Raw genomic sequence first — 27206 nt, 5'->3', positions numbered from 1 at the left:
TGTTTGTTGTTGATACAAAGTGATGTAATGTGGAGGTGGAATTTAGTCATCCAGCTGGCTGCCAATGGTTTCTGCTGCATCCTGGTTATTTTCTGTTCAAAGTGGTTTCATTTTCTCTTTCCCTGGTGTTTCTAATAAAGTGCTTGATGAGCATAACAGCCCAATACATGACCTGTTGCAGATGAGTATATGTGTGTGTGTGTGTGTGTGTGTGTGTGTGTGTGTGTGTGTGTGTGTGTGTGTGTGTGTGTGTGTGTATATATGCATGTTTGTTTATATAGGTATATTACCTTGTATGTAAATTTTATTTATTTTTTATTGTTTACATATTTTTACTTGTGCATATTACTGCACTTCTTTTGATTCTTGTCTATAAGCACTACAACCTCTATGTAACTTGGTCTATTCTATTTTAGTGATGAGAACCCACCAGTTCTTGTGTCTCGGAGCGGAAGAATGAATTCACACCAATGATGAAGGGAGTGGGGGTGCTCAGGACCTCTAGAAGTTTTCCCGGCAGGATGGGAACGTAGGTGAAGCTGAGAAAGAAAAAAAAGAGAGAGACTTCAAACATCAACTGTTGTCCATGATGTTTAATCCTTTATTACAAGTTATTAGACCAAATATGTTGTGCCAATTAACAATAACATGCAGAGAACGATATGAGGACACGGCACTGAGCGACTGCAGAGTGGACACTTACCTGTATTTGAGGGGGAACATGATGGCCAGCAGTCCGCGGCAGGCGTCCGTCAGTCTCTGGTAGCTGCTGGACAGGAACAGGATCTTGTGTTCTGTCAGTGCCGCACAGAACAGATACAACACGTTGATGATACCTGAGGGAGACGAGAGCACAGACAGGACATCACCGGGAGTCAGGGAGGTAGAACTCATATCTACACATCAGACACATACTCATACAAAGCCCAAGTTAGTTTTCCAACTGGCTATTGTATTCATTACACCTGTATAATCTAATGCAGGTCTGCTCTGCCATAAATTCAACCTCTATGAAACTTATAGAAATAATTCAACATGTTTATCACTGAGATTTTAGTTAAAGTTTCTAATATTCTGTTCATGCCACAGAATCACAGTCAGTTAAATTAACATTTTTCTAACAGTGTCAACAAAAACTGAGCATTATAATGTTCCTCAAGGCAAATCTGTTGTGGATAGTATTAGATTGTACAGAAGTACCAGCTGCCTGTAAAGTGGCCAGTAGAGGGTTTTTTTTAGAGTTTTATTATTATTATTATTATTATTATTATTATTATTATTATTATTATTATTATTATTTATTTATTGGGACAATGAAATTTGACATAGTTCTGACAGAGAACATGAAACTGATGTGTTGCACAGAGAGTTTATAGATATCACTAATTTTCAACTCTTGTCCCTAATAAAAATCAGTTTTCATTATCAAAAAACCACAACATGCATATGCTGATATGAAAGTAGAGTAAAAAAAAACTACATTGAAATGCACTGATAGTGATGTACAGCCTAAGAAGAAACAACAATAAAACAAAACAAACACACAAAACAATTGGTAGTATCATACAATGTACAGATGCACAGTCTTAAAGGAGACAACAAAAACAATTAACAATACAATACAATCAGCTAGAAATGAATACAGCTCTGGTTTGCTTTTAGCAGAACTTAACGTGACTTAATGTGTAAAGGACTTTATATCTGGAGTTAATTTGAGTTCAGTTGGTAACATGTTCCAAAGTTGACAGCTCTTTATGGAGAAAGCTGATTGTATTAATTTAGATCCATAATGTGGTATTTTGCAGTTGCCATTCACCACGTTTGTAGTTAGTCCTGATAAATCTGCACAGAAACAATTAAGGAAATATCTGCTTGACAGGGCAAACGATTTCTACATGGGTCCGAAAAATCTGGAACATATGACCCCTGTCTTGTTTCAAAATGATATTTGTTGCTGTTAAAAACCCTTAGCCATAGAATGAATCTGGCTGACAGTCATTACATTTGTCACTATTAACTTTACATCTGGACACATGAAAACACTATTGAGAAATGAGAGAGGTGTAGTAGTCCCACTGTATAACTGTTCGTACCAAGCTGTCTGAAGAGCTGGGCCACACTGCTGCCGCTGACAGGAAGCGAGTCATTGATGGGAGTCTGGATAACTTGCCGGTCGCCAGCACCTAATGTTATAGTTCTCTATAGATTAAGAGAGAGGGAGAGAAAAGAAAGATTGAAAACAGACGGGTGAGAAAATGGGAGAACGGACGGTGTTTCTCAGAAAACCAGGGGCTTTGACAGCTTGGTTTAATCACAGTTGTGCGTCAGAGCAGCGTTACTCAGCGACAGAGAGATGGAGAATCCCAGAAGCTTAGCAGGTACATGACAATTAAGGCACAAGCCATTCCACTCCATGCCAACAACCTTACTGCAAAACAACAACAGCACCGCCATATCAATGAGCCTTTATGGGAAAGTGGAATCCCAGTGATATGGCAGGTGTCATGCGCAGGTGATTTTCCACTGCAGTCTAATGTAAGCATGAGTGGAAAGGGGATTGGTCAGGGTGACTCTGTATGGAGGATTCATTTAGGACAATGAAACAGGTCCTGGGATAAATTTAAAATCTTCAACATTTAACACTAGACAATCTTAACTGAGCTGATGTGTGATGTAAAAAGGCTGAAATAGTGTTGTTTTTTTTTGTTTTTTTTTTAAATGTATGACTGGAAATCTACTGTGCTCCAGACAAAAGACAGAGCCAATAGATATTGATCTGTGTGTGGTCTGGATTAACAACCGTACCCGGAGTGCAAACACAGATGATTTAGACCGTAAAAAAAACTAATCTATACAGTACAGTTATAATCGTTCAGTACAACTGAGCTACTGTGGCAGGATAACATGACTACTGAACACAGCACAGCTCGGGGCACAATTTTTGATGCTGTGATAATCACTCACTGATAATGTGATCCTAATTTTATGTCCTGGTAAATAGAGAAAATCTAAATAAAAACACTCATGGAAGCTTCATTTTCATCCTGTCAAAGGTTTTTCAAGGGTCACAAAACCAGTTTGATTGGATAAGAAATTTGTTCCTGAAAAACGAGCTTGATGTGAAAGTGACTCACAGTTGCCCCGTCTGTTTGAGAGGGAGAGGTGCAGCATTATGTCATGCTCTCTGCAGCAGCGATAGCGTCAGCAACCACAGGCGAGCTGTTAGCAGTTCAATACTGTGATTCAACATCTGATCATCGGGTGTGTTCACCTCAGTATTTGGCTTTTTCAGATTTGATAATAAGGGGCAGTCATGAGGGTAAGTGTCATTTATGTGGCTGGAGAGGACACGCAGTTCTGACAGGCCGGAGGTCTCCGTCATTTTAATTAATAACCACATGGCTCTGATGCAGGAGCGTCAACACTCTACAGGCTACAGGCTTCGTTCTGATTGACCAGTGTGACGAGCTGACTAACACTGGCTTAGGTAATAAACTAACTGAAGGCTGGTTTTAAGACAGGAGTGTTCCTCATGTATTTGTCAGCCCCTGTGGGTGCCCAGTGTGAATGGAGACTGCTCTATAAACAGATATAAAAAAATGTCCTCTTATAAAAGACAAATATTTTACATTAATAAACACTTCCCACTGACCTTATAGCTGCACATACACGTTATAAACCATTTATTGAATGTTGATATGCGGCATATAAATTCTAAATAGCAGGATTGAAGGAATTGTTATCAGTTATGGCAGGTAGCACAGTGCAGTATAAGTGAGGTAGTGACTGTGGTTGTGAGTGGCAGCCACGTGCTTAGCTATACTTGCCTTGGCAGATACTATCTGTTGCTGCCATTGTGTTGTATTTACCTCCTCTGCTGTGGTGGTACATGAGTGACAGCATTACTGTATGAGAGGTGTTGCCAATTCTTATCCTGTGTATAGATATATTTTTTTCATTTACTTATAATTTCTCTTTTTTTTCTTTGTCTTTGGTGTTCTTGGTTTTATTGATTTTATTATTGTCGTTGCCTCTTCTGTTTTTGTTTTTGTTCTGCGTGATGTCACTGTTTTTTCTTTTTTTTCTCCCAGTGACCCTCAGTACTGTTTTTTTTATGAACATTTCTTACAATCCCGCTGTAAAACTTATTGTGAAGCCGCTTCACCTGAAGAGAAGCCAATCTAGGCTTCAAACATAAGACAGCATCTACAGTGTTGAGAGTTGGACATGTGTGTTCTGCTCCCTGACCGACATTTGTGTTGGCATTACCTTAGCCAACTTTTTAGCTTGTTTACTATTCCAACAAACAGGAGAGGTTGTAGCCTACTAAAAACACACTGAGAACAGTTATGAGGAAGTGACATTAGAGCCATGGAGTTATTAGAATAATATACCCTGGGCCAGGACACAAAGGGAATGTTATAGTGTTGTTGTTGGCAGGCAGAAATTATAAATAAATCACACTGTGTTGTGCAGGTTGATGGGATTCACCTTTACCTTAACATTTATTTAAATCTATCTAAAAGACTTTTTCTTGCTCCTCCTGATTACTTTTCTTCAGTCCAGGGAGTGAATCTCGACTGATGCCATTCATGATACATTGAACTGAAAGTGAACTGTTGAATCTTACTTTCTGTAGTTTCCACTTCAGTTCCACTTCAGAGTTACAACTGTTTACATGACGGAAACAAATGATGAGTCCTGAATTCGAATTGTCGGTATCATGACTCTGTGGAGCTGAGAGCCTCATCCTCGTATCAGAAATGCTGCTTGGTATTGTATGTAAGAAGAATGATCAGGTGTTGGTCACAGATTGCGTTTGTTTCAAAGCGTTATGATTGGTTCTCCTGCCACAGGCAGTGTGCAGGGAGGAGTGGATTGGCTGCGGGGGATGGGTGGAGAAAAAGGAAGTGGAGGAAAAGCTCAGAGCTGATAGTTGGCGAGGGGAGAATGAAGTCAGGCTGGCGTACCAATCTCTCCTCTCTCTCCTCTTGGCCCGGCTACACAAGCGCCCAGCAGAGACATACACGCACACACACACAGACACAGACACACACACCCCGCAGAATAAGACCCAGGTTAGAAACAACAGGAGCGAGGGCTCTGAATGCCCAAATTTGACAACAACATGACAGTAATGTATCAGCATGACAAAACAGGTAAGCTGCACAAACAATGACATCATAAACATGAACTGCAAGATGAGGGCTGTGTAAAACATAGGATGAGTGGAACGTGAGAGACACGCGTGCAAAACAAAGTCAAGCCATCATTTGGCATTCAGCAGCGCAGTAACAGCAACAAATGATTCATTTTATTCCTAACTGAAAAATACAGAGCGCAACAACAGCACAAACAATGGTCCTTTCATGTGTCATATAGCAATAATATAATATTAGTAGTGCAATTCATTGTAGGTCACATTCGACCGACCAAGGTGCAGGGGAGGAGTGTCAATGAGCACAATGTTAATGAGAGGCTGAGTTAAAAAGGGGATCTATCTAAGGGGCCATATGAACTCCTGCATCCTCACATGGTTCTGAAATGACACTAACAGTGGGGGATTTTTTTAAAGCTGAAACATTTCCATTTCAAAACTGAAAACATCTGACCACACCACAGTGTAGTTCATCCAACAACACGTGGTTGTTAAGCCATAACAGGTACTAAAACTGATACTATAACACCTGAGTTCCTGCACTGAAATCACCTCCTAACCTCAGGCTCACTGACACACCGCCATGATAAGAGGTAACGGAAATCATCAAAGCTCCCAGGCTACGTGCAGAGCTAAACGTGGATGAACGTGTCTGACAGAAAGTAGCAACCCCCTCAAGCAGAATAGTCACTTTCAGTTTGAGGTGCATTGTCTCTCTTTCAGTCATAACATGTTCCTCCTAAATCAACCTCTTGGCGCTGTGACAGGCAACGTCCAGGAATAGGGTCTGAAATTCCCTGTCACGCTGATTAATTATTGAGACAGCAGACCAATCACATGGATGGGAAGATGAGCCCTTGGCTGTCTTCCATAATAAATAAAAGTCATCCCCCACTATGGGGAAATCTGACATTACCACACATACATACTCACACAAAGACAGGTCAGAGGTCAGGGTCGTGTGCGGACTGTGGGGATTCACCATGTGGTTTAAGGGGACTTGGTGTCCGTCACTTCTCTGTGTTAAGGATGGTCTTGCTAACCACAAGGCGGCCATACATCAGGCCAACAGCCTGAAGTTCACATTAGAGTTGTGTGAACTACCTCCATAAATAACTGGTGTTGTAACATCCTGCTGGTCAACCTCTCTTAGTCAAACACTTGTAAGCAGTCAGTTATTTCTCAAGATGCACAGCAGTGCTGTCATGAACTGGAATTGTTCAAGGCCCTCAGAGACCTTTTAGTCCCTCAGTGGACTTCCATGTCTCAGGATTTTTGGTTAGAAGTGCAGAATCACAATTTGCATCCTGTTTCACTCTTATTTTACTCTGGAAGTCCTGACTGGAGGTTGTGATTTGTATCTTTCTGCTGCTTTGACACTTCTTTCAGATATTAGTCCGCTCGCTGCTTTTCTTCACCCTCAATTCTGTTCACAAATTTCTTGCTTAGTTCGTATGGAGTATTCATTTGGACAGCACTGTTATTTAGTTATGAGGTGATATATGCAAGTGTTTTGTTTTGGAAGTTCAGTCACTGCTAACCAGCTAGCCCTGGCTTGTGTCTCGACCTGCAGGCAGGTCTCTTGTCCTGTGCACAGACTGTGACGCCACAATCTTGGACTGCAGCAGGTGTGCGCCGCTACGCCAAGCTTGCTGAGGCTGCAGAGCAGAACAAGGCCTGCTGTCTCCAGCTGCAGTTAGCAGGTTAGCTGTTTAACAGTTCAACAATGGGCTGGTTTGCAACGACTGAACTTTGAAAATCAAACATCTCAATGTAGCAGCTTTTAATGAGGCGATCGGTACGATTCACCTGAAAAGTAGATCATATACCAAAGCAACATCACCCACTCCTATGCTCCACTACCAGTGCAGGCAAATACAGTATGGCTGAAAAGACCATTTACTGAGCCCCGACCCCCTTATTCACTGCTGCTACACCTATCAAACTTTCCAATCTCTCACAGTACATATGCATTTACATTTATAAACATATCTTTTAATGACGGAGGGGAGCTTTTGGGATGAAAACTAAGAAATGTCGGTGGAAAATGTAGTACTACCTTAAACTACCTTGGGGTGTAAACTTCCCTAAAATCCAACACAGCAGAGCAGAGCTGCTAACATTAGGCTATATTTTGCATTTTGATATAGTAACATCCTGGATCAGCTCACACAGCAGGACATTACTACACAGTGAATGTGCTCCTCGTGAACAGGATTTTTCTAGCAACATAAAATACAGAATGAGATGTGACTTGGCCTTGTCAGCACCAGTAGCTAATGTGTAACGTGTGTTCAAGTGTTTTGGCTGGCTGATGAAGCAAAGAGTTAAATCTATTATAAAATGTTACAAGTATTCCAACAAGCAGAGCTATGTCATTCTAACTATTCTTTCTTGTACACGTTCACATAGGGTCCCATGTGGGCCTTCTTTGGAAGGCCTGGTGACTGTTGGTGCCAAAAGCTGTTTGGTGTGTGACAGTGTTGCCAAGACAATATGTCTAATGGCCAAGATAATTTCAGTGTCATGTTGCCGGAGACTGTTGTGTGTTTTTGTGCAGAGGTTGACGTGAACAGGCAGATGCTGAGCTAATGACAGACATTTAGTGAAGCTGAGAGAGAAGTTAAACACTGACTGGAATGTGTGTAAGTGTGTGTTACTCTTTGTTAAGAGGCCTGTGCTCCTCTTGAGTCAGAAGAACAGAACTGTTTGTACTTCAGGGCCCTTAAGGAGCTGTGTGCATTTACTGCTGTAAGGTTGTAGACAAAGTGGGAGACTGTATTTCATTACGGGCAACATACAGCTCTACAATGAAACTGCTGATAACATTCAAGTCAGAATCTGTCAGTATGATGGAGAATGATTAAGGAATAAGCTTTAAGGTTGGCCTGTGCACGGATGAGTGTTTGTGTTTTCAGATGTGTGTTAGTGTGTGAGGAGAGCTGTGCATTAGCCTCTGCTGTTTGGGTCTGTATGTGTGTTAATACTGATTAGAATTGATTCTCTCATTCAGACGCTGTTGTCCAGTAGGAAGCCATCTGCTGTCCCATATGGCCACCCAGCATCTGAACTAAGTCCTACACAGCTTTGTGTGTGTGTGTGTGTGTGTGTGTGTGTGTGTTCATCTTCTGATGGATATCAACACTTCAAATAAAACACCAGAGAGGTTTAAAATATGAGACCTTTAAGGTGAAAATGTTTTAAGGTTATTGTACAGATTTGGTTGAAGTTAGGGTTAGGCAAGTGGCAGTTATGATTAAGGTTATCTATGTCAATCCAATCCCCCTGAAGTCACAGAGACACGTGTGTGTGTGTGTGTGTGTGTGTGTGTGTGTGTGTGTGTGTGTGTGTGTGTGTGTGTGTGTGTGTGTGTGTGAAACAACTTTAAAAAAATCAGTGCTCTAAAATGCTCATTAATAGATGCAACAAATCAAGTTTGTGACAAATGCAGGAGAAGAAAAAAAAGGAAATTAAATGATTCAAATGATTAACATGATTCTGTGAGAACTGTTTGACCACAAAACACACAAAACAACGCAGGTCAAAAACAGCCGAAGCATCATCAATCACGCATGATTTGAAATGACTGCAAGAAGGGACACATTCCTCAAAGAAAAGAAAACAACTCTTTTCTGCTTGATTAACAGAATCAGTAACATCAAGCTGGTTGTTGATTGGTGAAGCTTGCAGAACGGTTAAGTTACCTGGAGACAGGCCAGCAGCCAGTCACAGGCCAGGGCCTGAGGAACCTTGTCTAAACTACAAACTGGGGACTCATCTATCTGTAACACAGAGGAACCAGTGTACAGTAGGGTGCACAGAAGTGACACACATGGGATACAACATCTGGAAACCAAAGTGGAAGGGTTCAACTCATGTAGATTCAGAGAAAATAGACACTTCCTCCTGCACCGTTAGCACCTTTCAGTGTAACAGGGATGTTTCATTTACTTGCAAAAAAACAGAAAGAAGTCAATATTTTCTGGAAGCAAAATAACAAAACACAATTCCTACAAAAAAAAAAACATGAAAAATGAGTAAATGATGGAGAGAAAATGGTTAAAAAAGAGAAAGAGAGAGAGATGAGAAATAAAAATAAAATGTCATGAGAATTAAATTGATTAAATTAGCTTAAATGTGCTCTCAAGTAACACACAATGTTGGAACTGCTGGTGCATGTTCACGTGTACATGCTTATGCATATGTTCAACAAAATGGCAAAAACAAGAAGTTATATTAATCTGATGAAGCTTGTTGACTCACATCAGTGAAGATATCTAGTGTTATGATTTATCTAGAGAGTGTACAACTGTGTCAGAGAAAAAGCAGGGGCCTGGGTGCAAGTAATGCTGCCAGAGTCTCAGATATGATGTGCTTTTCTGGTTATGAATGGAAGGGTTGATACTTTCCTCCACAACCAACACCGCATGCAAAATGTGGTGATTTGGTCTCTATCTGTTAAGTGGCACAGATCATCCACAAAGGAGGGTTTGTGTTTTACAGAGCTTTGCACTTAATGTCTCCCTCTAACCCCGTAGCATAGAAAATGAAATAATGCTTAAAAATATCTGTACTTGTGTGAACAGGATGGATGACTGAGATGACTGAGCACTACATGACACTACATGACAGAGATGTGTGGTAAAACCAGCTGTATGGAGAAGATTAGTGACATTTTAAACCTCATTACTTTGTAAAGAGTAATCCATAAAATATTTAGTCATGCATGCACAAAGAAGTGTGCAGGCACTTTACAGACACTTCTGCATGTGCATAAACAAAGTCTCTTACACATGATGTACCAAAAGATGCAATATGCAAGTTTAGCAATGGCAGCAGGAAGCGCTGACAGTCCACAGTAGCTGGCTACGCCAAGCTCTGCTTCTCTACAGTGCAAACAGATTGACTAAGCTGTCTGAACATGGTACAGGAGTGTGTATACCACACTGCAAAGCCAGAGCATAAAAAAATGACAGAGGAATGGTGTCACAGCTTTGGTCCATATGACAGCAAAGGTCAGGTCTTTGTCTTTTGCCTTTATAGGGTTGATAGTGTAGTTCGTACAGGTGTTGTGCGAGAACGAGATGAGCGGTCAGTACCTGGGAGCCTCCAGCGATGGGGATGACACAGGTGAGGAGATTTCCAATCACCGTTTCCAAAGGGGTCGACAGGCTGTCTACATGGATTGTGTAGATCAGACCCAGACAGTTCTGTTCAATCAAGAGGGAGGAACACAGTTGTCAAGAGGTCAAACAGAAGTGAACCACACGTCCACAGAAAGTCTGTCTACTGTAATAACACCACATTTACTGTAGGGTGACATCCCTGAAATCCTATCAAACTAATGAATTCTATAACTCTGTTTGTTCTTCATTATGCCATCACACAAAAAGTAAAGAGATAAACAGTTACACAGTAAGAAGTTTTGGTCCAGAGTTGTGTTTCAACACTCTAGACTAATGCATTCCACTCAGTGTCAGCCAGTTTCATCTGTTTGCTTCTCTTCTAAGCACAACTCCAGATCTGGAGTAGGTTACTGTGTCGGTTGCATGGTCGTAGCTGAGTCAACAAGGTAAAGAAGGAGCCGGCACTCACGCTTGAATAGTCTTAATATTTAATATGGGGCACAAGCCATCATCAGAGTAAGATGATGGCTTATGGCTGAAACGCGTTTGTCGATTGGCACGTTCCAACTCACTAGTTATTTCCTCGTCTACCAGTCTTTCTGTCGGCACCAGCAGACATGGCTCCTTCTATATGTGTTTTCAGGCGTCCCAGTGTGTGGACTTGAAGTGCACCTCGAGAGCTGGTCTGAGTGAACTGAAGAGAGACGCCCTGCTGAGACCAGCTGAGAGTCCAGCTCAGCCATGAGGCATTCGGGTGTTGAGAGGTGGAATTATGATCACTCAATCAGCGACATTCATGATTGTAGGGCTGTGATTGTGTTACTGTTGTATCTCTTTACAACCAGACACGGTGGAGTAATGGAGTATAGAAACAGTTCCATGTCGTACCCTGAACACCTCGGTATAGTCCAGTCGGGAAACCAGCACCAGACTCTTAGGGGCAAAGACCTTGGCTGGTTGGACGACGGCCGGCTCCTCATCCACTTCGTCCACCTCGCTGGCCTCGGCCTTCTGCAGCTAAACACAAAGCACAACACACACAGTTGCAGTCACACCAGGCTGAGCTAAACACATCAAATTATAAACCTGGGTTACCAATGGAAAACACAAAAAGTGCCTCCATGTTCTAACAAAGCCAACTGCCGATGTTCACATATGGGACGCATTAAATAGATGTAGTAAACACAGCTCACCCTGCAGATAGCCCACTTCCTACAGTGGTTGTGCATCATGTGTGCACATTAGTCAGCAAACATGAATCACACAAAATAGCACTTTGATTGGCTATTTTTTTTTTGAAAGTTTCCATTTCTTTTGTAATGGGTGTTTATGGCAGAAAGTCATATGACCACCATGCCAAAACAGCCACACAGCCCAGCACTGCTCCTGTGGCCTAGATGGGAAACCAGCGAGGGATCACGTCATTGTTGCTACGCCAACAACTGCGACTGGTCAGGACATCGCACAGCTGACGTCTGTCTCACCTGCGGGTTGTCCAGTCCCTCCCAGAAGGTGAAGCAGGCACAGTAGTGACGATCCGAGCTGATGTCAGTCAAAACCGCTACGAAGAAGGAGGCAGGCTGCCGCTCGGGAACCAGCTGCCAACCGCTGGGCTGACAGAACTAGAGAGGAGGAGGAGGGAGGAGGAAGGAGAGGATGAGAAGGCGAAGAGGTAGGAGAAAGGTTAAAATTTACATACCAACCTGGTTGACATATTATACAGCAGTGGGTCTTTCAGCACCTCAGGGTGATCATTAACACAACTCAACAGGTTCTGAAAACTTTCCGTCTGCTTTAGTAATATGACAAAGCCACTAAAGCTCTGACTGAGTGATGTGAATAGATGTGGAAGTATATTTCTCTCATTTCTAATCGGATTGTATTGGGATGAAAAAAAAGTGACAGTATATAATTTTCAAATATTTACATTCAAAACAAGAAAAGGTAATGGAGCAATCAATGCTGTCACAGTGTTGACTAGGGTGAACAAACAACAGAAAGTCAATATTAGCAGTATTTTTTTGTTAAGATATGGAATTTATTATGTTAGTAATTATTCACTTGGTTGCCTCACTGACTTGATCTGAAGTTGGCCCGTAACTGGTTTGTGTAAACATGTCACACATGCCATTTGCTGATTCCTTTTCTCTTCAGTCAATCCACACTGAAACTGTTTCTGGGGCAATTTTCAGTTCGAGGTCCGATTCAGTGACAGACAGCTCTGACAGCTGACCTGCAGTATTATTAGGGATGCACCACTCTGACTGGATGACCTGAGAACGATTCACATGCCCAAACTCAGGGTACTGGCCAATACCGAGAACTGATCTGATGCCAGTGCTTGTTCTTTATATATGTGTTGTATGTGTAAGCTAACCAGGGCTGCAACTAACCATTATTTTGATTATCAATTAATTCACTGATTATTTTTTCTCAATTAATCGTTTCATCCTTGTTGGATAAAAAGAAGTAAAGAAGAATCACCCATCACGACCAAAGATATATCCTCAAACTGTTTGTTTTGTTCAACCAACAGTCCACAGCTGAAAAATATCTCATTTACTACCAGCACATCTGTGCATATATGAGAAGCTGGAACCAGTAAATAAAAGGACTGAAACAACAATCTTTGCAGCTCTAAAACTAATAACAGACCACGCTGTCTTTCTTTAAGTTAAGATAGCTCCTCTAACTTTGATAGACATGGAATAAAAATATTTTCAGTCCATGCAAAGTTTAAAACAACCTCCCAACAAAAAAGTGCTGAACATGTCTAAATCTGTTGTTTCCATCAGCTCACCACAAAAGTCAATGTAAACACTTCACAGTAAAAGACTAAGTATGCCTATTGGGCTTGGGTGATCTCCAAAATGTAAAATCTCGATACAGTCCAGGCCAGGGGATTTTTGTATAATACATTAATGCACTTTATGTTTCAGTATGTTTTTCTTATTTATTATACATAATTATATTATTGTATTTTATGTTTCAGTATGTTTTTCTTTTTTATTATACATAATTATATTATTGGGCAGATTGTGCAAAACAGCGAAACTCTTTGTCGAGATAAATATCATATATGGCAGGAAATATTGTGATATTCAATATTATCGAATATTGGCCCAAGTCTAATGCCAATGAATTTATTGTATCAGTATCAGTGCTGATTCCGTGGTAACAGATTGGATGATATGTGACGCCACAGCTCCTCAGTTTCTTAACATAGTCCCTTTTTTGTCCAACTCTGTGACAACCACAGACCACAGGCAGCCATTCAAATGAAACAAACTTTCTTCTACCATAAATCCCCTTAAGCTCCATCCTCCATGAATTAGATATTATATTTTTTTGGTTTCGTCCAGTCAAAGTGTTTATATTACCAAGACTTACATCTAAAGCCCCTACAGATGCTCATTACTGTACATCACCAAAACCAGTCTTCATCTTCATCCTCATGATGAAGACCATGTACTTCCATAACAAACACTGTGCAGTTTGTCTAGCAGTTGTTAGTTGTAGTCATCAAGCTGTGGACCTAAATGTTAGACAGACTGACTGAGTGACACTGCAACAACACCTACCACAACAACGCCTCTCATCCAGGACCAGGTGTGATGGACGTTCTATAAGTCTTGTAACACTGGAGGTCGGGACTTGCACCAACCACTGAGCTGGCCCAGGAATTACACTCCTAGGCCTGACAGGGTTAAGTGTCTTGTTCTGTCCACTGAGCTACAAAGGAACATGTGTGTGCGTGTGTTGCCTTACCAGCTCTACGCCTTGTGGGAATGGGCTGTCCTCCCAGTCTTTCTCAGGAAACCGCTGGAGAATGCGACCTTGACCTTCACCCTCCACTGCAGAGACACAGAGGGACACATTCAGAGTTCATTCGCTTTTCATTAAGATTGTTTGTTGTCTGTTTATTTCTCCCAATAACGTTTTTTAAACCATATCAGCACAATGGCATTCTTTTCGCTGTGTTTTATCATTTGTATGTTTTTCCTCAAATAATCACGTTAAAAGAAAATGTATGTTTCGTCGCGCCATGCCAAACATAATTCTGCTGGTTTGGGAGACTGGTGTGGAGTCACAGAGGGGCACATGTCCTCTGTTAGCTTTGTGACCTGATGCCAATTTAGGCCTCAGTTTTGTTTTCCAGGTAAGAAATGTAGCTGTGAATAGGACGCTACACGCAGCGAGCATCAAATCTGAGTATTACACTACACAAATGTCCCTCCCCTGTCGCCAAGCGCTTGCTCTTTGTGGGAACTGTTGGGTTTTTCTCTATAACAAAGTAAGGTCTGTGACCCTGTAAAGTTCCTCGAGAAAATGTATATTATGATTTGGTTCTATACAAATAAAATTTAATTGAATTGAATTGAAATTTTTCTGACTCAAACCCATCTCAATCTTTATCTGAGGGTGTGTCTTTGGAAAAATACAGAACTGGTACAGTGATCAGTAGCGACGATCACTGGAGAATAACTGCAGCACTGCCACTGCCAAGTTACTTTTGGATTGTTACTTTAATAAAGGAAAAAATCTTTGAGGACAGCAGCTTGATCTCTATTTCTAAACATTCATATTTCAAATAAATTGTCAAAAATGTAGCTAAACTGTTCATTTCAACACATGAACTACTACTTTGGGTACAACTACGAACTTGATCAACGTGCAGCTGCCTCAGTTTCATCTATTTGGTGCAGAGTCTAACAGGTAGATACTGATTTCAATGTATGAGGGGTTAAAACTAATAACAATACATTGGCCAATATTGATTCTTTAACAGATGTACGTAACTTAAACAAAGTTTGTCTTATTGTCAAAAACAGCAAACAGTTAAGTTCAACCAAAACATAAACTCAACAAAGAAAGACTGAAGTTGTGTATCACAAAATAATATAACATATTACAGCCGTTGTTGTTGCTGTTGATTATAATTGGCTGGTAAATAAGGGTTTTCCTTGATAGACAACAATAGTACAAGAGCCCGTCACCAAGACTAATTTTAATATATTCACTTATCCAGTTGATCTGTTTACCAGTGCTGTTTTATTTCTATTTACGCGACGCAAGCTAAAGCAAAACATTTTCCAACCACTATTTGTGTCACCATTCAAAAACACTCTGTCTTTAAAGATCCAGTGAAGTGAGCAAACGCTGCTGCAGAAACAAGACAAACTAGAATTACAGCCTTGCAGTTGTTACGTCTCCACCACCCAGTCAACTTACAGTTTATATCCTTGTCTGTCCAGACTCATGAGCTACAATATATGAAGACTATGAGGGAATTTAGTAAAAGGTGTTCAGTGTATTTGTAGATGTCAGATGGTGTCACAGTGAGGTTGACCTTTGACCTTTTGCATGTAAAATGTCATCACTTCATCGTTTTATCCTATTAGAGATTTGTGTGAAAGGTTGTCATAATTACTTTATAAATTCTTGAGTTATGACCAAAAATGTGTTTTTCGAGGTTGCTGTTCATCCTTGAGTCCAAGAGGAGGTTTGTGCCACATGTAATGAAATGTCCTCCAGATGTTCCTGAATTCACAAGAATCATCTTATCCCTGTACCTGTATGAGGATCCTACAGTTAAATAATAAACACATTTAATTTATTCAGTCTGCAGTGTAAAACACAGCTGTCATGTTTACAATTCTATAATAATGTATACTAGATTACCATTATATACAGTGCAGGTACATATACATGTATAAACAATACTGACAGATGAAGCGTTACATTTCCGTCTCTGTCTTTTTTTTGTCAGAAACATTTCCTTTAGTGTCAGAAAGAGAACGAGTTTCAACCACAGAGAGTTGTGACATGATGGTCATGTTGTGTTAAGATCACGAATGCTACTAGAGATAAAGCCATCTAATGTCATATCATTGTCTTGAGTACAGGCTGGCATGGTAGTGCATTGGGGGCCTTGTTCTCCCTGTGTCTGCGTGGGTTCCCTCCGGGTTCTCCGGCTCCCTCCCACAGTCTAAAGACATGCACATTAGGTTAACTGGTGACTCTAAACTGCCTGTAGGTGTGTGACTGAGTGTGTGTGGTTGTTTGTCTCTATATGTCAGCCCTGTGATAGACTGGCCTCCTGACCCGGTTCGGGTAAGTGGTATAGATAACAGATGGATGGATGGATGTCTTGAGTGCAAACATTGGCACCTACATAACAGAGCGGAAAGACTTGAGGAGAATTAAAGTTATGCTATCATCATTAACTTAGGGCAAGTTACCCAAGTTCAAGTTACCATCATTGTAGAAACTTTTGTTGTTGCTGACATTCACATATTTACACCAAGTTTTTCTTTAATTTCTTGGATGAATTTTGTCAACGTCTTAGTGAGACTGACAGCTACAAACACATGCAGACTGGCAAAAGGATCATGACATGATAGGCACTGGTTGGTCATGTGACTGCCCCAAGTCTTAGGAACTAACATCTATCACTGTCTGTTTCACAAATAAATCTAATATCAGGTTGGTCAGTGGCCCACAGTCTGCTCCACTCAACCGATGCACACAGTGAACTCACAAGGATTAGTGTATTGTCACTGGGGGACATACAGTACTACGCAATAGTGACACTGGTAATAAAACAGCTCAAGCACCTACATTTGGCTCTCGTTATTTACTGGTCATTATAAACACCATGACCAATTTATCTGCAATTAGTGTGAATGGTCGAGCTCGTGTGGTGTTTGTCGTACTGATGTGGTCATTAAAGCAAAAAGATAAAGGTTAGAGGGATAGTGAAAAGCATGCGGGCAACAAATGAGTTGGCAGATTAAACATCTATTAGTTACAGCAGTGATTTAAAATATGTGTATTGTCAGATTTGTCCTTTAAGTGAGTCCATATCTGCCTGTTCAACAGTAGCGATGAGCTCAAATGCTTGTTTGCTGTTTTGCTGGTTAATGAGGCCGTTTTCACTGTTTGCCAGGGCCAGACTCATCACAGCAGCACAATGACATGACAAATGCCGACTTATGTAACCAACACAAGCCCCTTTCATCTTAGTCCCATCTGAAGCCCTGCAGGTTGCTTATTGGTAGCATTCATCTGCACAGAGGGCGCACTTTATTCTCCCAACACAATTGAGGTAAATCTTGCATAAAACAGTACAGTCCTTTATTTAGTGAGTTAAATAAAGGAGAAGTTTTCACAAGCATTTTGACCAAACCTGGATGTTTTGAACTAAATTCTGACTCAGAGAAAAAAACAGAGCCTCTGGCTTTTACCAAGGGAACTAAAACAGAAGCACAGACACACAGAGACGATACACAAACAGAAAGTAGGCCAGCTCCCAAAACACACAGGGAAACGCTAGAGTCATCCCCTCTCCCTAGCGAACCAGGGATATGTGGACACTTGTGAGAGTGGAGCTCTGGGATCAAGTGTCAAAGTCAAGAGGTTAATTTCCTTTTAGTTTAGAAATGATTGCCCCCGAGCCCTGAGCTGCTTTAAAATTAACCACAGGTGAAAAGTTTATTTTGCAGGAGGAGGTTTTATACGTCCCATATTCTACATTTTTACTGTGTTTTATCTGAAGTGTTGATCGCCATCAGAAGATATATTTGTGGTTTTAAGAACCAAAAACCATCTCAGTGTACTTTTACATCTCCTCTCTCAGGCTTCCCTCTGAACAGGTCAGTCAGCCAATCAGAAGAGAAGCTCTGAGCCTCTCCTCTGATTGACTGACTTCTTTCTGGGTGATCAAATAGAAATATAGCAGATTTCAGGTAAACACTCAGAGAAACCAAATCCTGCAAGGTTGGATGGTGGGTTCAGGTGGGCGGGGCTTGGGACATGGCTGAGAGCAGTGACTGCTTTGTTGTGACATCACAAAGATCCAGAAGTCCTGACGGCTGGTTTTAAGGCTCAGTTTCTGAATACAGGCTGTGTGCATTTCTCTGTGGACTGAGGCTTTGATACTTTCACAGTATTAATATAGAACCTAGACCTGCTTTATGATCAAAAACTCATGGATATCTACCTTTATACAATATGGGACCTTGTGATTGCATAGTGTATACAATGAAAGATTTTCATTCATCAGTGGTGTCACGTGTTGCCAGTAGTAAAATGACTGAATAAAAATAAACTACACTGACACAACAGGCTGTAAAGTGCTTCATAGACTGTAAGATAATAATTAGCCTAAGAGGTATAAATACATCACAGTCAGATGGTGAAAGGGACTTTGTTATGACACTAAAGACCATGACTTAGCCAATCCCCTTGATCCACTGATTCATTACACTGCAGCTGATGCATGCTGGGAGAGTGTGTCACCTGATACGGCCTTATGTTATGTAGGTGTGTCAAGCACCCACACACACACACACACACACACACACACACACACACACACACACACACACACACACACACACACACACACACACACACAATGAGAAGTCACACAGACAGAATGTTACAGTGCACATCAAGGCTGGTGTAGATACACTATCAGCCAACAGTTGAGTAGGGTGGGTGGGGATTATTCAGCAAGTAAAAGCAGGACATCCTGCAGCTGAGGGAGGAGTGTATGAATGAGCCAGAAAGGGAGTCTGTTGGGACTGACACGCAGGCCTCCACACCACAGACACTAGAGAGAGGCAGACACACACAATCACTCTCACAAAAATCCTTCTGCCCAGCTTCGACTCACTCCTTGAACTGGGAGAGGCATGCACACTGCAAACAGTGTCTAACAACAGGCTAATTTCTCTCTAATCTAATGATGTCAACAATCTGTGGATGTACACAAATGGAATCTGAGGAATGTAAACAAGACTTAAAGGTTTTCTATTGACTTCACAAAGGCAGCAATTACTCTGACAAATGAGAGGGCGCAGAGCGAGACTGAAGCTGTGCCACGGTAAAAACAAATCACACCCACTGCTGCAGCACAACTTCCAAAATATTTTAGGTACACAAAAGGAAACTACAGAAGAAGAAAACAATGTTCCCATTTGTGCTTGAGCTATTGTGATTTTTTTGTACTGTGATCTGCCAGAGACCGGCTCCTCTCTGCTGCAGTCTGGTGCTTTTGAGGTTCCCTTTGTTAGTCAGCGAGCTGTAAGGAGTGGCTAGGGACCGTCCAACCAGAAAAGACACACAAACTTCCATGGGAAAGAAAGATACAGTGAAGTGAGGCACTGTCACTGTCAGCAAACACAGTGCACACAGTCACCATAGCTATGATTTTATATGCAACATTTTCTCAGCATTTCTATAATAAGTGAGGCTATCAATGTCTTTTGGTATGTTGGTTGTAAGACTTTATCTTTGAATACGTGTGAATATGTGTGAATACTTCCCGCTGCAGTTTACAGCACTGTCGTGACTCAGGATGGTTAACTGACTCTGACTTAGTGATTCTAGAGACCACATCTACAGACCAGGGCTCCAGACTGTGACCACAATGGTCACATATGTGATCATTTTTTGAGAGTGTGCAAGTTAAAATTTAACATAGCCACATTCATGGGAGTGCATGATGATCACTGGGCTGTTTTGGTGCCCCCCTCCAGCATGGGTACTGTGCTAGCTATTGTAGTTCACTGGCTTTGTCAGTCTCTCCCTACCTGCGCTGTCATCATCAGTGTGCATGTACAACTTCACTGATGAAATCAGAAGAAAGAGGAGGAGGCTGGTGGAGAGGGAGAGCCTGGTAAGCCTGAAAAAAAGCCTGCACACTGATCTGGGCTTTGTTTGTGTTGCTGAAGAGATTTTATCTCTGCTTATGAGACGTGAAGCAGTGGAAGTCGAGCGAACAGTGTGTGGATTCTGGCTTGTTCAGCCTGCCCTGGCTGGGTAGCTAACACCAGCTAACAGCTGTCTGCAGATATCAGGTTGATGACTGGTATGAATTAGTGAGCAGACTTTCAGTTTCTGTCCCGTCTGTGCTCAAAGGCCATATTAAAGTGGATGTGCTATACTTAGTTAAAGCTCCTGCTACTGATAGCCCATGTGTTTTTATTACTCTTGCTGAATTGTTGGCTCACGTAGGCCTAAAAGAATATACATGTATCATGTTTTGCTCATTTAGCATTTGCCAAGGAAAATAAATCCTTGGTCCACAGTTTTAGACCTGGGAAATGTTTACGATTTAGCCTAAATATGTATTTTACACAATTTAATATTCAAGGAAACAAAGGTATTGCTCACTTGTTGAATGTAGAAGAAGTTTCAGTTCCCAGAATAAATTCTGAGAAGTGCTTTACACAACATCAACATTTATCAACATCAACAAATGGAACTGAAATGAATCAACTCTGGACTTTGTGAATCGTGATGATTCAAATTGGGGTTGAGTGCTGATTATCCAACCGTAGTGTTGGCCAGCTTAAAAAACAGATATAAAATTAAGAACTGGTAACCACTTATTCATGGCCTCTCTACAGCCGAACCCATAACACCACAAAAAAAAAACAAAACAAAAGAAACAACCCTGTGCAGTTATAACGGTTTCTGCAGAGAGCTGCAGCAGGGACAGAACAAACAGCGAGCCACGAAGCCATCACTAATATCTCAGTGTCACATGGTTGCACCAGAACTGGCACGACTTCTGGCATCCAACTACTGCCAGATCTGGTTTGATCCAAAATTCAAACAGTAACAAAAACACAATGCAGCTATGCTGCAAATGTTTACAATGGCAGTAACAGCAACGCTTTGAACAGGTGAGTATTACTGACTGGGGGGAATTGTAAAGCAGCACAGGAGCTCGATTTGAAAGAGCTTGTTTCAATGAAAACACCGCATTGCACGAATAAAGAAAAATGAAGACATTATCTCAAGAGCAAGCTGTGTGAGATCAAAACACAATTCTAAAAAGTCATTACTTGTCAGATAAGCTCAGTGTTCATGGTGCTGATCCAACAGATTGAAGGTGAAGTGAAACTGCAGGTTACTGAGAGCACAGAGGTCATATCGGAGCTTCTGCCTTAGAGTGTGAGAGATGTTTGTGGTTTTCTAAAACTGAACTACTCTTCAGCTCTTAGTTTAGCACTGACACAGAGTCTTGTATTAGCTTCTCCAAGAATGTTTTCCAGCTCCTGCAGACATACTGTTTGTTGCGTGTCACTGGACTGATCAGAGCACACTGCTGTGTCTGTTGGCACAGCAGTGAGCAGATTTGTCCTGCATTTTAGCAAAGAGAATACTTTACCGCACAAGCACTGAAGTCTTACTCTGGTAAGTATCAGCATTAACCTTGCATGATGGCCCGCAGGCCTCTGGATCCCAGAGCCAGAGCCCAGGCCTTATTTTATACACCCACATTTCATGCAGTCTGTTCTTCTGACAGTTTCTCTGTGTTTGTTTATGCAAAGTGAAAGCTGAACTTAACTTCCATCAATTCAGTCATTTCTTTCTGGTTACATGCTGTGCAAAGTATTAAGTCCAGTAGTTAGATCTACTGATTAGCATATTGTAGATTTATCAGTATATATGTCGGCTCATATGTAATTGACTGCAGCACATAAATGACAGTTTGAGCTCATTTAGAAACAGGGTCACCATTACATAATTTGTCTACTGTAAAATACCTGCTCAGTTTCCTGGTCACAATTTTAAAGGTCCCATGTTGTATAAAGGTAGATGTCAATGTTTTTTTGCTTATAAAGCAGGTCTAGGTTTTATAGTAATACTGTGAAAGTATCAAAGCCTCAGTCCACAGAGACATGCACACAGCCTGTATTCAGAAACTGAGCCTTAAAACCAGCCGTCAGGACTTCTGGAACTTTGTGATGTCACAACAAAGCAGTCAGCCCAGTCCACCTGGACCCACCATCGAACCTTGCAGGATTTGGTTTCTCTGAGTAGTTACCTGAAATCTGCTATATTTTTATTTGATCACTCACAAAAACGTCAGCCAATCAGAAGTGAGGCTTAGATCTTCTTATGGACATCTACACTTCAAATAAAACACACATTCAAAGCAAATCCAAGGGATCTCTATCAAAGATTTATTGTTTATGTCATGTTTAAGAAAAATTACCATTTCCTGATATATTGAGATTAACCTCACAAAGATGAATTTTAGTGGCAAATTTTTTTCTGAAAAATCTCATATTGGTCAGAGCATTAAAGCAACACGGCAAGAATCTCATGTTGTATGAAATCTAATTATTCATGATAAAACCTGCCGGCCTCCTGGAGTATGGACATTAAATTTAAATTTTGTAAATAAAGTGGCGGTTCTGTACCTGGTACAGTGTGTGAATATAAGAAGCACACCCAAGTCAAAATGGGTGGAAAGACAAAGGCAGCACTGAGTGAAACTACAGCAGGTGTAGGACTAATGCATGACCGATGATAATGAAATGAAAGGCTTTGATGATAGTATTTACTTTAAACAAATACCACTTAATTGTTTGTAGATGATTCTGCAACTTCACACTGGAAGAGATAGGCTGAATTTCAATGAGAGGCTGTGCAATAAACTCATAGGCAGAATTACTTAACACTGCTTAAAAATTACGGTCATGGGTCAGCTGTCTGAAGTGGATGATGGGAAATCATCCAGACATCTTTATCAGAAAATGATACTGTATCATACAATGATTATGTGATGAAATTTGATCACATTCTGTTTTGTATCAACTCAGTTATTACCTCTCATGACAGTCTGATGGGATTGATGTAGACTGCATAGACTACATGGTGACATGTTTTATTTTTCTGCTTGTTTTTCTAAAGGTGTTCGAAAGCAAGACATTAAATTTACAGGTGAGTCCAGTTTGATAGTTACCGCACCTGTACCACATTGACAGGAGCTGAATCAGGCTAAAATCTCATTTGATATGGGGTCTCATCCACATCACACACACACACTGCTTTCCACACATCCAGCTGAATAATGCTAGGCTTTGTGCAGGAGGAGGCACCACGCACAGTATTTATGCACAGACATTTCATATCCAGTCATACTGTTTAACCTCTTTTTCACTAGTCAAAAAACCTGCTAAAACCCGCTAACATCGGGCTTTTGTTGACAATGTTAAATGATACAATCGGTATTCACACCCAGGTCAAATAACTCTGCAGTAGATGCAGGTATCTGGCACCGATCGGCAATGACGTAAACAACAGCAACTGGGTAAACACGCAAATTTTTGCCCCTTTTCCATTTTTCAGTGCACAAACACCTGTCACAGTGCTGTTAAACCAGACACACAGCAGCTACACTGAGCTCAGGAATGAAAGAGTGAGCTGCAGCCCCAAAATAAGTTTTAAAAACACACAATTCCCATTCAAAGCAGCTCAAACAGAAGCTCCGACACACAGGAGCACCAACCAGTGCAAATCTGCACGGCAGCTAACAGCTCACTCGTTCTGCCCTGTGTCTGTATATATGCTCTGTGACTGCATGTAATGACATTGCTCCCCACGGTTGTGTGTGTGTCCTCAGTCCGAATAGAAAGGCAAACTCGGCTGGCAGCTTAAAAGGTGTTAATCGCCTTTTTTAGTAGGTGTTGCCACGTTTTAAAAACTCACTTATACCTACTAAGTTTGGTGTAAAAAACGGTATCAGATTGTGATTATACTTTCAACTTTAAAAGGTTTCCTCATTCATGTTTAATTCAACTCCTCCCACTGTAGTGTACCCCACACTGGGTCATTGACATGACGTGCATATATCTGTGTCCAAGTGCATTACTTTCCTTTAAAATAATTTTAATTCATTCATGACATGCATCATTTTATTCTATAAAACTGCTGTAGTTTGACCATGTTTTCAGTACATTATAATAATGTATATATTTTATATTTTGGCGCAACCGTCCGAGTTAATGAACAGCCTGAGAAAAGTATTAAATATGACATTTTAATAATAATAAATTCAAAATAAATACTGTGGCATGATTTCATGTTTGAGACCTTTCAAATAAACTAAATTCACAAATATTTTTTATATATAGTTTTAAAGGTGTTGAGATAATTCAAAAACTTTTGTCCAGGAATTTGTGTATTGTCAAATGTCAAGGTGCAACTGTATACATGCATCTTTTATTCTGAAGTGAATAGTGACAACATCAAACAGGATATTCCATCAGCCAGAGGACCCCAGAGGAAAAGGTTTGTAGAGCTCTCTCAAATATTGATAAAAATAGCTACTTTCAACTCATGGTACACTTTTCATGTCAGGTGGTACAACCAAGGTAAAACTAGGAAAATGCTATTTTATTATAAAACTCTTCATTTTATTAAAAAACTAGTATATAAGTATAGTATAAAGTATATAACTTTCTACAAAAATTTGGTTGCAGCACCTGATATTTTTCAGGTGGTGAAGTTAAAAATACAGTCAGAAAATGAATTTGAAACTTTGAAATGTTGTAACACAAATAAGGCTTGTTGAAACACATTGTTCTAATTTCAAAAATATGCATGATATCCATTTTGAAAATCAGTGTTTCCCACAGACCAGGTAGCAATTTGTGGTGCTCCACTGACACCATTAGGGGAATCGAGTGTCACAGTGTCGTGGCGGTCGGTGGAGTCAGTCATTGTATGCAGAGTGTATGCAGACGAGTGTGTGTGCATGCACCAGTGATGCGCTGGTTGATTTTCCCGCGCACCGCTGGCATATGCGCGCATGTCTGTGTGTGTGTGTGCGTGTACGTCCGTGTGTGTCCGAGAATGACAGAGAAAGAGCGCTATGCAGAGATGAATGAATGGAACGATATTACGTTGAGAGCATAGACTATAGGGAAAACAACAACAACGGGAAAAAAAAACAAAAAAAACAGAATCATTCTGTGGCGGTTGGTCCCCAGTCTATGTATGGGAAACACTGAAAATACTTTAAAATTTGTCAATGACTCCACTACAGTGGGAGGAGTTGAAGTGAGGTCACACAAAAATCATCATTAAACACTTGGTCCACCTGCTGCTGTTGAACACAGTCCTCATTTTGATCTCAGATGGCAAAAGTGCATAAATAATTTGTGTTCCTCTTACCACAGACATTAATAACAATTAAAGTAATTTTCCTTTAACCACAATTATACAGCCTGGGGTAAAACAGGATTTGGCAAACGTCCACATTGGGTGTGTGTGTGAGCAGCGAGAGAAAAAAGTTTGAGCTCAGTTGCTGTAGTCCGTGGGCAAGACTGCATTATAGAGCTGCTGATGATGTAAGACAACAGTTTCCAAAGGCTCACAATGAGTCTGTAGTGTGAGAGGAATGTGAACCAAGTGGAGTGGCCTTTCAGGGACGTGACATCCAGCTGTCAGCCAGACCTGACGTGTAATTACAGCAGGTTAGTGACTGGAAGGCTATCAGCTTCCTCTCCAGGCTTTTCCTTGTGTGCCAGATATTGATGATTATCATGTTTTTGCACAATGTCTTGTTGACAACAGATTGTCTTTGCATCCTCTTCCTGATTTACATGATTTCCTCCTGCAGTATATATCCTTGAATCTCACACTCAGGATATGACCATGGGGGCTAAGTTTAGCTTTCAATCAGTGCATCTTGGAGATCAGCAGTTTCTGTCTGACACCAACAGTCATGTCACAGTCAGAGTCACTGAGATCACATTTGTTTCTTCATTCTGATGTTTGATGTGAGCCTTAATTGAAGCTCCTGAGCTGTATCTGCATTGCACAGCTGCCATATTATTGGCTGATTAAATAGCTCCATGAATAAGCAGGTGTAGAGGTGTTCCTCATGACGTGCTCAGTAAATATGTTTCAGAAAGGCATACACCTGTGTATGGAAGGTCCCGCAGGTCAGACTGAAAAAACAAAACCATCACATGACAGTGCATGTGACCCAAGACTGAGACTGAAGCCAAGACAACAGTGGAGTGGGTTCAGGACAAGTCTGACTGTCCTTGAGTGGCCCAGACCTAAAGCTATGAGCTTTGTAGAGAGAGCTTCACAGGCGCTTCCCATCCAATCTGACGGCGCTTGAGAGGATCTACTTTTTTGTAAATAGGTGATTTCAGTTTTTGATATTTAATAAATTTGCAAAAAAATGAATGCCCTCTGCAGCAACTATTACCTCATGCAAACACCACACACATACCGTCACCCCTTCTTATCCCACAGGAGTAAATGTCTCCAAAGTTATGACAACAAAAAGCACAACTGTGGTCACAAGCCTCTCTATGGTTCCTATTGCAGTTTTGCACAAAATAGAGGTGATTATTTAGAAAAGTTACTAACTAATGTTATGCGAATAAAGCTGGGTGACAACAGATTTCCTGCAGTCTGGCTCCCCAGGGCATTATATAGCAGGTGCCATGACTTGAATGCAAAGTGTTTCCATTTGAATTTTGCAAAATATTGCTTCAAATAGTCTGAAAAAAACACTTCAAACCCCTTTTGCAACACTTAAGAGTTTTTGAGATTGTTTCCATCACTTGTTTTAAACTTTGCAATTTCAAATTGTACATTAAGCAAGTTAATGGAAATACACCTATTGACTGAGAGCACTACAAACACAACAAACTACAGCCTCAAAACTTACCACTGACCTGATTGACACCTCTGACAGGTGTTAAACTAGAGACCATCTTGCGGTGGGAACACACCAGTTGTGACGCCTGTCAACATTTTGATGTTCCGACCCATGATTAGTTCGTACTGCATCATTAAATGACTACTCAGTAGTCATTGGTCAGATCAAACGCAACTTAAAACTGGGCATTCACGGTTGCAACGCTATTACACTAACAACATGTGTCCACAGACAGACAGACATATAAAAACCTGCCAAAGTTCTGCATCTCTGGTCCATCCCACTGCAGCAGGTGAAAACAATACCAACCCCACTGCCATGGCTGGTAATCAAAACACCAAGCTGATAACTGCTGTAAGGTTACTGCGCTATGTCGCACTGGGTTTCTGTTATTTTGACCACCCTGTTGTGAATTGAAGGGTGTGCAACAGCA

The 27206-nt window shown here is 40.9% G+C and overlaps 1 protein-coding gene across 6 annotated transcripts in view; it reads right to left on the bottom strand.

The window, feature by feature from the left end:
- Window positions 1-27206, bottom strand: part of sbf1 (SET binding factor 1) — a 67097-nt gene that overhangs the window by 26212 nt on the left and 13679 nt on the right. For 2 of the 6 annotated variants that reach the window (XM_071501888.1, XM_071501890.1), the window contains exons 2-10: window positions 14053-14138; window positions 11769-11906; window positions 11173-11301; window positions 10258-10368; window positions 8863-8940; window positions 4971-5000; window positions 2094-2199; window positions 704-836; window positions 431-539 (exon numbers count right to left, since the gene is read on the bottom strand). In XM_071501888.1, coding sequence (XP_071357989.1) covers window positions 431-539; window positions 704-836; window positions 2094-2199; window positions 4971-5000; window positions 8863-8940; window positions 10258-10368; window positions 11173-11301; window positions 11769-11906; window positions 14053-14138 — 920 coding nt within the window. The remainder of the gene's footprint in view (window positions 1-430; window positions 540-703; window positions 837-2093; window positions 2200-4970; window positions 5001-8862; window positions 8941-10257; window positions 10369-11172; window positions 11302-11768; window positions 11907-14052; window positions 14139-27206) is intronic. The other 4 variants (XM_071501894.1, XM_071501892.1, XM_071501889.1 and 1 more) reach the window with 3 other exon arrangements.

The sequence above is a fragment of the Trachinotus anak genome, unplaced genomic scaffold (assembly GCF_046630095.1).
Source record: "Trachinotus anak isolate AG129_WGS33_773 ecotype Australia unplaced genomic scaffold, CSIRO_AGI_Tana_v1 ptg000018l, whole genome shotgun sequence".
Taxonomy (NCBI): domain Eukaryota; kingdom Metazoa; phylum Chordata; class Actinopteri; order Carangiformes; family Carangidae; genus Trachinotus; species Trachinotus anak.
This window is presented reverse-complemented; position numbering and strand designations above follow the sequence as displayed.